The sequence below is a fragment of the Nicotiana tabacum genome, chromosome 3 (genome assembly GCF_000715075.1).
Source record: "Nicotiana tabacum cultivar K326 chromosome 3, ASM71507v2, whole genome shotgun sequence".
Taxonomy (NCBI): domain Eukaryota; kingdom Viridiplantae; phylum Streptophyta; class Magnoliopsida; order Solanales; family Solanaceae; genus Nicotiana; species Nicotiana tabacum.
This window is the reverse complement of record NC_134082.1, coordinates 91,738,083-91,748,694: the sequence shown is the minus strand read 5'-3', so window position 1 is coordinate 91,748,694 and position 10,612 is coordinate 91,738,083. Positions and strand designations below refer to the sequence as shown.

The 10,612-nt window shown below is 36.0% G+C and overlaps 2 protein-coding genes across 3 annotated transcripts; both read right to left on the bottom strand.

The window, feature by feature from the left end:
- Nucleotides 1-642: 642 nt before the first annotated feature.
- LOC107759129 (uncharacterized) lies at nt 643-4,886 on the bottom strand. The gene is made up of 10 exons (XM_075249637.1): nt 4,613-4,886; nt 4,410-4,504; nt 4,142-4,237; nt 3,898-4,002; nt 3,694-3,798; nt 3,359-3,497; nt 2,070-2,185; nt 1,913-1,969; nt 996-1,237; nt 643-898 (listed from the first exon to the last, which is right to left on the bottom strand). Exons 1-9 carry the CDS (start codon nt 4,770-4,772, stop codon nt 1,097-1,099), a joined length of 1,014 nt encoding a protein of 337 aa, XP_075105738.1. The 5' UTR covers nt 4,773-4,886; the 3' UTR covers nt 643-898; nt 996-1,096.
- Nucleotides 4,887-6,241: 1,355 nt separating this feature from the next.
- Nucleotides 6,242-10,247, bottom strand: LOC107769382 (putative prolyl 4-hydroxylase 6). 2 transcript variants are annotated; one of them, XM_075249635.1, is made up of 8 exons: nt 9,992-10,247; nt 9,810-9,896; nt 9,677-9,734; nt 8,990-9,094; nt 7,822-7,879; nt 7,484-7,713; nt 7,326-7,386; nt 6,242-6,731 (listed from the first exon to the last, which is right to left on the bottom strand). In XM_075249635.1, the coding sequence occupies exons 1-8, from the start codon at nt 10,105-10,107 to the stop codon at nt 6,442-6,444; spliced, it is 1,005 nt and encodes a 334-aa protein (XP_075105736.1). In that variant the 5' UTR covers nt 10,108-10,247; the 3' UTR covers nt 6,242-6,441. The 2 variants fall into 2 exon arrangements, with proteins under 2 accessions (XP_075105736.1, XP_075105737.1); XM_075249636.1 differs by having other exon boundaries at nt 7,538-7,713.
- Between the last annotated feature and the right edge of the window lie 365 nt (nt 10,248-10,612).

Below are 10,612 nucleotides of genomic sequence, written 5' to 3'. Positions count from 1 at the left end.
CAAAAAGAGATTCTTAGATATAAAAAAGTGTACATGTGAATATGAAAGATGGAATATTTACACCAAAGTTTGGTACACTAGTGATGAAGTAGAATAGCTTTTACCCGTTACAACTGATACCATCCAGATTTTAAAATAAGATGCTATCACTCATCCAAACTTCAAAATAGAATGCCAACATTCAACACAGGTTTAGGAGGGTGTCAGACTGTATATTCAATTCATGTTAAGCCTAAGACACCCACATTCAATATTCAAAGCATTTAATCCCACTTATTCTGCTTCATTAGATACGAGATCATACTGAATCCTGAGAGGAAACCAATCTCTATAAGCCTAAATACTGACATACTTTACTCTCAGATCAAAGGTAGGACAAAGAAGCTTCCTCTGATATAACTCAAGGTACCAAATAACGTGGTCCATCGCGAATGTTCAAATAACAGTTCCATCTTTTCTTGACCTATCTTTACAAAAGAAATGATATCACCATCAGTCATGCTCCTTTTCCAGCTTTTTTTTAATACTACCTTATTCAAAAATTCAAAAAATACACGAAATTTTCCATAAACAAGTTGAATGTGATGTTGAAAAGAGAATGCTGGACGAAATACATGGGAGATCAGATTCAGGGTTTGAAAATTGAGAATAAAGTTCTTTGGCATTTTCCATTATCATAACGTAAACAAAGCAAGGATAAACAGGGAATGCCACATCGATATAACTTAAAAGATCCATTGTGTGTAAAATAGGTAATAATATATATTTACATTTACTAGCAAAACCCTGCAGAAAACTCGTAATGCATTCTTACATACGGCTGCTCATTATGAGTGAGTAAGTATGTCATCCCAATGGGGGCAGCCAGGGATGCAAAATGCCCCAAGAAGCAATTGACCTGCAGTTTAAAGATCCATCTGATTGATCAGAAGACAACTGTGGCAAGAGGACCATTAATGATGTATCACGACAAAGGAGCACCAAAGCAAGATTACCATGTGAATAGATGGAGAGAAATGGGGCAATCAAATGTCTGACAGCATTTTACACCCTCTGTTGACTATAAGATGTGTTATGCAATTCTCAGTAGTTAAACTTAAGATGCCGAAATCTCCACATCCCTTAACAAATCCAGCTTTTCCTGCCATCTCTTTGTTTTCTCAACATATTTCTTCTTCTGCGCCCACTTTGGTCCATATATTGCCAAATGTGTTCGACCAAACCGCCGATCAGATATCTGCATTATTAAGTAACAAGAGAAAGAGAATTAGTTCAACAACAACAACAACCCAGTATAATCCCACAAGTGGGGTCTGGGGAGGGTAATATGTACGCAGACCTTACCTCTACCCCGAGGGCAGAGAGGCTGTTTCCAGGAGACCCTCGACTCAAGAAAGCAACAAGAGACGCTATATTAGTACTATCAATAGACTCATAATAAAATAACATAAAATCCATAACATAACATAAAATAACAAAATAACAGCAATATAAGAAATATAGGAAATACGAGAAAGATGTAAAGTATACTAATAACCAACAGATAAAGCCCATCATCAGTAGCTGATTAGTAGCATCCTAAGACTAACTCCTAACTGGCTAGTCTCACTCTAGTGCGCTGTGGAAAGAGAATTAGTTCCTTTGTGTATAATTGAACAATACATCCAGCTAGCTCTGTAAAACGTTTAAGTTTCTGTTAAGATGAAAACACCATCCAAGCACATTTACTAATGACAGAATGGAAATCACAGCCTACACATTAAGCAATCAGCTATATTTCTAATAATAACATCCAATAACGAAATGTCTTAGTACATCCACTCGAGCAGGGCAGGGGATAGTGCTGTCCTAATACTGACAAATTGGAACTGCTCTTTATCTCAAAAAAAAAGGGAGGGGAACTGCTCAATACCTTAACAAGACACCCGCATGAATCCAGCATGTCAGTTCTCAAGGGGTACTCCACCAACTGAATACACAAAAATAAGCTGACAACCAACAACAGAAAAACTTCTGGACAGAAAAGGAACACATTTGATATAATAAAGCACAATCACTGCAACACTTACTATAAATGTATTCTCTCCCACTGCTGAAGATTTTGAAATTTGATTCATTAATATACTGTAATCAACGGCAGCATATGGTGGCGTAACACTAATATAATCAAAGCTCCCACCTTCACCTGGAAAATTAATTTAAAAAAAAAAAAAAAACACAAATCTTTGACTGTTATATTTCAGTGAAAGAGCAGCATAAAACTTGCATAGTTAGAGCTTTGTTTATGGAACACATTTTCCCTCAATATTGTAACTAACTGTTCAGTTATTGACCACTGCCAGACAAAATAACAAAGAAGATCATGCAAGTGAAGAAAAAGAGAAGAGAAACTGTACTGCTTGCAAATTTTGCAGAAGTACAGAATTGGTGAAGAAAGGATATAAAGGATTGAATTGCCACAATCAACTACAATATCAAGCGAACCTTCAGAAAGTGGGTTAAACTGGCCTGGGGCCAAGCATGTGGTAAGGTAAGCTCCAACCACATCTGTAATACCCACCCCCATCCCCCAACATCCCAAACCTCTATTATTACTCTTCTCCGCCATGAAATTACCAACTGCAGGTAATAAATATTAGGTATCTGGTTAAGTTTCATTCAAAGACCTCCTTCTACAATGTTATTGCAAAATGATTGTTGCAGTATGCAGATCACAACTACCTTTACTGATTGTTTGACTAACAAGATCCAAAATTTACAATGCAGTCCTACATCTGGGAATTAGTATTTCCATGCCTTCTAAATCTATCTCATCAAGGGGATAAGGAACCCACTTGATGGTAACAGTTAGAGGTAGCCTACTGTTAGTACGAAACAAAGGCTCACCTCCAACCTGCCCACCCGTTGACATACGCAATGATCTTGAAAAATGCATTAGTGCGAGGAAAAGAGATACCACAAGTGATATAATGTTATCAGTATAGCCTACACCTTTTAAGAATTAACTTCAGTAAAAATGTTCAAGGTGTTTCCTTTTTTGATAGCAAAGATCAAATAAAAAAGAAAAGCAAACAAATTTGTATCTTATACATTTTCAAGGTGAGTAAACGAATATTCTTTTTGCATTTTCATAGCGAGTAATAACCTTCTACTTTGTACAACAAATGTACAAGGAAACATCAGATAAAAGATTCAATGAACCTCTTGAGAGAGAGAGAGAGAGAGAGAGAGAGAGAGAGAGAGAGAGAGAGAGAGATCCAATTGAGAGTTAAATCAGAATCACTCATTCATGATACTAGTAATTCCCTAACTTAGTTCGCTTTGTAGGGCACAGATGGACGGGAAGAGAAACTCTTACCAAGAAAATTTTCTGCCCGCTCCAAGAAGCTCTCAACACGGACAGTATGTATGACTGAGACATCAAGGAAACCAGTCCATTCTAAATTTGGCCGCAGAACATCTGAGACAACCCAAGGGTCCATCTCAACAAAATGTACCTAGAAATTTGCAAACAGAAATATACACAAATGCTATGAGCGCAAAATGACATATAAAGACTAAATAAAATATAAAGCTCCACAAATCAACTGCTAACTTTAAGTAAATATGGAGACAATAAAAGTTTCACTAGTAATAAGTAAATAAAATAGAGCATATGATCCTGAAAAGGATTGTTACTGTTTTAATGCTAACCTCAGAACATCCTCGACTGACGGCTTCTATACCAACTGATCCTGTCCCACTATAGAGGTCTAACCAACGGCCAGGCCTTAAAGACGCAGGGCAACCACCGGCTGCCTATACAGTGGAAAACAATTTATATTTAACAACATTAAAAAGGTATATCTTGCATTACTTCAAAGACGAACTGCAGTAAAGGGCTAACAAGAATCTCACTTGCAAAATGCCAAATGCAGCAGCTTTTACAACTTCCATCATGGGACGCACATCCATACTCTTTGGTGAGAGCAATTTCTTCCTTCGAGCTGTCCCTCCAACAACCTGAAAAATAAAACTCCTTCTCAGAGCAAAGACACTAGGGAAAATGAATTACAACCAGTACGTGGTAGAATCTTAGATATGATTGAATTGTCAACAAATGCAGCCAAAGATGTAGCTAAAATGTAGTTGCAAAACAAACCTGAAGCAATTTATGTGTCTCACGCGGCGCCCTAGGTTCTTCTAGAAGTACCTGTTTTCCGCCTCCCGTCTTGGATTGTTCCCTTCTCTTTTTTGTCTATAATTCCAATGAAAACACTACTATTAATATCAACTAATTAGCTAAAACTCAACTTCCATCTGATTAAGGTTAGCCATATGAAATATAAAAATTACAGGGTATTCAGGCACATTTCCTAATTTATTTAAAAGAAACAATTTTTTTTTCCAGAGAGGTTTAAATAACATACCTTTGGAGAAGGTTCAGATAAGAACTCATCCGGATTAAGACCGTATTGTTCAAGTAACTGTCTTTTCTTATCAACTGAGAGTTCTTTTTTGGATTCTGCAAAATACCCAAGTAAAGGAATATTAAATTAAGTAGTACTTTTAAATTATAAAAAAAAAAAACTTTCAATTTGCAACGAAGATAGAGGAAGCGGAAATAACTTACTGTAAGAGAAGGTGATAATGAATGGGCGGCGACGATTGGTGGCTGTGAAAGCATAACCGACGAGAGAAGGATTGGAGCTAAGTAAACTGGTCTCGGGGAATGAACGAGAGCCGAGAGGTGAAAGAAATGAAAGAAGAGTATGTGATGATGAAACCGCCATTTCTTAAGCCCCGACTCTCACTTAGCTCGCCGCAGAATTGGTGAAGCGACTTTGAGCATTTATCATTTTCTTGAGAACTCTGATTGGATAGAGTGGAGACTGGGAATTATGTGACGAAATCTCGAGGAATAAAAGTCTTTTTATTTCTTCCTTTTTTCTTCTTTTATTTAATCATGAATCAGAACTGCTAGTCAAATTGTAACTTTTTTCCAAAATAAAGAGCGCCTTTGAATTTACTGACTAGTCCATAAGATCTAAGTTTTGAGTGCTGCGAGTTTTACACAAGTGCTAAATTTTGTAATAAACTCGGTAAAATGTGTTAAGCTTTACTCTAGTTAAAAATGGCATCAATGCCTTTAAATCTATTTATTAAAAAATATAAGTTAAGAATATCTTTATTAGAAAAAAGGGTGAACTATAAAAATAAAGTGAAGAGTGAGCTGATGGTTTTGTTTTGGAAACATCATTTCAAGAACTGCAGAAAGTGTTGATTACGTATAAAATATGTATATTATATATTAATATAAAAAAAATATTTATCAATTATTATTTTAGAGGGCAGCAACATTGTGTAGATTTCCCAAAACGTATTTGGAATAATAAAAATTTGGTTAAATCAAAGTACTTATATTAGTGAACAAGTATAAGCCAGAAGTAACCAACTTATGATTTCTGGTTGATCTTAACTTATAAGTATTTTATTGATACTTTTGTTATTTACCAAATAATCAAATAAACTAAAATGTGTTTATATACAAGTTTGACCAGTTTATAAGCTTATCAAAATATTGTCAAAGTTACGATAAATTTGACCAGTTTATAAGCTTATCAAAATACCGTTAAAGTTACAACTCCGACAAACAAGTTATGATTCATGACCACTATTGACATCGAATTTCTCTCATCTCTTGCAAAAAGAAATTTAGATAAGCTTGAATGAAGCAATAAGCATAGCGAAAATTCATAGAGGCGATCCCAGTTTGCTGGGAATTGAGAAATAATTATTGCTGGACGCAGACTATTTGACTCACTTCTTGAGTAATTCTTTTTGTGCACTTGATTTCCCTTGGCCTAAAGGTTTACACCTTTTAGAAGCAAATTTTATCATGCAACTAGAAAGATATCACAAATCACATAACAATCATTTCTTCTTTGATTTTATAATTAGGTTCAGTAATGCTAAATAATTACTTTCATTGACAGATTAAAGACCAACCAACCCCTCCCCATTAAATTCCTATTTTTCTTCTTAGTGTAGTAAGCTATTAAATATGTGTTTGCCGCAAAGCTTTTAAGACGTCGAGGTCTGGAAATCCATTGGATCAATCCTTCCCAAAAAAGTATATAACATAAGATAAAATTAAGATATTTTGTACGGCAAAAGAGTAATTGATCCTCATCCCTCAAAAAAAAGAAAAGGGAAAAAATGCAACCATGGGGATAAGAAACAAGGAGGGCAAGATTGAGGGTAATGTCAAAACCTTGACCAGTATCAATACTATCACGAAAAATTCTCACTTAATCAATCCGTCAAGGGTTAAAAAAAAAAATCCTTTTTACTTTGATCTGTCTAAAAGGTACTAAATGTACAAACCTAGATATACAAAGATTAAGGATAGGATTGCTGTATTACTTATATGTAATAGAAATTTTTGTGTGCATATTGCTATCAGGAGCAAACCTTGCAGCTCTTCCTACAATGACCTACAGAATCTTCAGAACCCACCATGTATAGAGGATTCTTTTCACATTCACCAGCAGTAGCCCACTGGGGGCAGTTCGGATTCTGATCCTTACAAACACTTGATGGTGTCTCAAAGGACCTCACATGAATCCACTTTGTAGCAGACCACTTCTCACCTTCAATAACAGGGCAGCTTCCATGCAAGCTTAGAGGATCAGTTGTTGCATCGGGATGTAGACTGAAAAACAATAATGCATCACCCTTCCTAGGTTTCACTGCAAATAAGAAATGACCATGTCAGAATATGACAAGTTAATAACAAACTTTCTTTCACTTCTTTTGAGTTGGAAGCAGGATGAGGAGTTTGGCACTGATGCTTTCATCTTCTACAGAAACCCTTTAGACCATTTGTTCATTTTGGGGGGGGGGGGGAGAGGGGGGCGGGGGTTTACAGGAGGTTATAGAAAGCAAAGGTGAAATGCATAACTACTTCTGAGATTGCTCTCTCCCTCTAGCCAATGAGGAAGCGCATCCAAGATGGCAGTCCACAGCAACTTACATTGCTTTTCAATGCAACAACGAGAATCAAGAGAATAAGAAAAGAAGATACAGAATGCTGAACCAACATGAAGACACTGTACTGCAAGACATTTCCATTAAACAGAAAGGAACATGTATTTTGCATCATAGGGACAAGCAAATGCTCCATTACAAGAATTTGCAAGAGGACATTGTTTTCTTACCTATTATCCTTTTATCACGAATCCAAAAAAATGTACTTTGAAAACAACAGATAATACATTAATATGCTGAAGGGACTCATAAATCTACAGATGTCACACTCAACCTATTCATGGTGCCAAACGTACCTGCATATCCTTTTTTAGCACAATCAGACCAGTCATCACCCTTTGGCTGAGTTTTTTTTGCCTGTAGGTTTCCCGTTAACAAGGGAAAAAAAGAAGAAAATATTGCATCATAATCGCCAGCAGAACAGAAAAAGATGAATCATGCAATTACTGATTACCTCTGAATTAGGAAAAACTGTTTGAAAAAGATGAATCATGCAATTACTGATTACCTCTGAATTAGGAAAAACTGTTTCCCCACCCTTCTCAACATCAGATAAATACATAAGAACAGTAGCCACCCGATGACCGCCTAGCTCTTGATTGACTTTGTCATGAAAATAATCAAAATGTGGCTCATACTTTTGGCCATGTTCGTAATGCAATATCTGAATAGATTCCCCGTTCTCTGTATTCCAACTTAATAACGTAAGATTTCGCTTATGCGCGCGCACACACACACACACACACAAGAGACAGGGAGATGAAGCCACTCAACATCATAGAACTGCAGTACCTTCAGGAAGGAACGTCCAGGCAGCTATCCTAGCCTCCACATTAGCAACTACTTGATCCTTATAAATTAAAAAGCAAATGTCAGTGGTCTTCTTCAGTATTAACCTAGACTAATATAAGTCCACCAGGGGAAAGTTTATAAAGAGGAGGATGCAACATAGTACAGTTCAGGAATTTAATTTCCAAATTAGAAGCAAGGCTGAAGAACTTAGCAGGATATCATCAGAGCAAGAAAATACATTCAGAAGGAAGTCATCGACTCTACCTGAAGGGAATCTAAAATGACAGGCCATCTCTAAAAAGGTTTCTAGAAGCATTGAATGCTAAAAGCATAATGCTCAAGAGAGGTTTTTCCATACTCAACTACAGATCATTTCACAATATGCTTGGTTCACCCAATATGGTACATGATTAATAATTCTACCCCTTTTCACATAGAATGCATATGAACTAGATAGAAACTTTGAAATTACATACCAAAACGTATTCTAAGTTCTAATCATGTCAGCACATATATTTCTTAGAACATGGAAATCAATCATGTATTGGTAAATTAGCCCAGTATCATTCAATAACAAACATTGAACTACCATTTTGTACTATCTTCCTGTCCAACGAAAGCAAAATGGAAAACATGATATTGCTGAGAGAAAGTTGATCATACCCTACCATAATCAAAATATTTATTGGGTCAAATGGTCAAAGTTCCAACTACCACAAGTGTATATCCTTCAAGGGAAATATTAGAAAGGGATGGTAAGAGTAGCTATAACATTAATTCCTCATTAAAAGAACATTATAAAAGGGTCCAACGTTAAAGATCCAGATAATTTAAATCTTGTTATCCAGTGATCAAGTTTATTGCATAATCAGCGAGGTCCATCCACCACCAATTGAAGATACTTCTTTGTGTGCTCTATCCACCTCTTTCACATAAAAATGTTTTCATAAATATGAAATAAGATCTGATGCCACTGTTTCAAAATGACGAATTCTGATAGTAAAATTAGGAATGCAAGTAACTAAAATGGCAGCACAAGATAATATTGAACTGGCACAAGGAAGATGACAGAGCACATCTAGATTGATTTTTGATGAAGATGCTTGACAAGACAGGAAGGAAACCCATCAAACATCTGAAATTACAGACAATGAAGGTTGTTGTGAACCTGGGCCTTTCTAAGAAACATGCCCGAGCTTGTTCGAACTTCACTCTCAACGCTTTTTCCTGATTCATTGTCAGCCACCATGGACTTCTCCAGCTTATCTTTAGCCTACTCATTCAAAAAAAAACATAAACCATGTCAAGGCAAAGGCAAGCTTTGAGTTTTTAGCGTTAACTACTAAGCAAAAGAGAGATCAACCAGCACCAAGTAATTAGATGGCATCAACTAGCTAGAACTAATAATTCACCGTTCAACACATTAGTTATTGCGCTTACTCATCAAAAAAGGATTATGACTTCATTGTTATTGTTATGCATGCATTGTGTCAAATGTTCGTTAGGAGCCTCTGTATTCTGGTTAGAGATTTGTTCGTCACAATTGTTCATCCATCCGTGACTAAGGGCAAAATACTTATCCACACTAGGTGCGTACACCAAACCAATAGACACATGACATGTGTTTGAACAGGTTCAAACTTATCTCACTCAACCATAAGCAATAACTAATAAATGAGAGATAGATAATCCTAATTTGCCTTAAAATTGCAACAGCCATTTATCTGGGATTGGGGCGTAGCTGATTGACTGATACACTTGTAAATGTAAAGTTGTTTCATTTAACATATTTTTTCCAGAAAGAGCACAACGATGCATTCTAATTGTACTAAAGAAAGAAGAGAAAAAAGCTAACCAGGGTGATGAAATGATCACATTCCTCATCTGTCAAAAAGTTCCTATATACAAAAGCCCTGCATAATTCATATAACTATCAGTGTCACCCGAATATAAATTCAATATATAAAATAAACAAAAAGAGAAGAAACCTTGGGCGCCAGGAGATTTGGGTAACCCGGGTCGGATCAATTGTAGGGGACGAACGGTCAGTCAGCAATTTCAGCACCGACGATTTTCTGAACAATAAAATGCAAATGCATGATAAAAGTAACGTACATTAATAGGAAAAAGAATCTATGAACAAACACAGAAAGAGCGACAGAAATCGTACGTTTTTTTATCATTATGCCAACCGGAGAATCGGAGAGAAGTCGAACGAGATAGATGGGGAAAAATGGAAAGGAAACAGAGAGAAAATAAAAGAAGAAGAAAAAGTTGACGGTCCATCGTATTCGTAATTGAAAATTTATGAATGATTTTGTGTTTGGGTTTTATATTTGTTCGTGCTGGGCAGTTTCGCTTCTCTGTTTAGATTGGTACTGGAGTATATTTTTTCCAGATCGATGGAACCAAAAAAGAAGCAAAGGAGTATCAAAGTTGTAATTTAATAGAGGCCATTGAATTTTCTTTCCGCGGTTCGAGTCAAGGTCTTCCTCTAGAACGTTCTGCCAACTACTTCTTTTAATAAGCAATCACTTTTAGAGAGAAACCCATTTTCTACTCGGCTTTATTTTGCTTTAAACTCGAGCACAATATCGACATTTTCATTTAGATGTCTATTCCTAACACCAATATGTCTCATTTAGATGAGTAGTTATATTACAAGTAAAAAATTTCATCTACGATAATTAGCTCTAGTACAAACTTCATACTCTAATAGTTGTGATTATTGTTTTATTTCTGTAAATGATCAAAATTATTATGAATTTGACTAATGGTATATTTTCGGTGC

Coding starts and splice junctions, on each gene's coding strand:
- LOC107759129 (XM_075249637.1), bottom strand. CDS start 4,772: ATGGCGGTTTCATCATCACATACTCTTCTTTCATTTCTTTCACCTCTC. Junction 4,505..4,612: donor CATTATCACCTTCTCTTACA/GTAAGTTATTTC, acceptor GGTATTTTGCAG/AATCCAAAAAAGAACTCTCA. Junction 3,498..3,693: donor TCAGTCGAGGATGTTCTGAG/GTTAGCATTAAA, acceptor GCAAATTTCTAG/GTACATTTTGTTGAGATGGA.
- LOC107769382 (XM_075249635.1), bottom strand. CDS start 10,107: ATGGACCGTCAACTTTTTCTTCTTCTTTTATTTTCTCTCTGTTTCCTT. Junction 9,735..9,809: donor CAAATCTCCTGGCGCCCAAG/GTTTCTTCTCTT, acceptor TGAATTATGCAG/GGCTTTTGTATATAGGAACT. Junction 7,387..7,483: donor CAGTTTTTCCTAATTCAGAG/GTAATCAGTAAT, acceptor GGAAACCTACAG/GCAAAAAAAACTCAGCCAAA.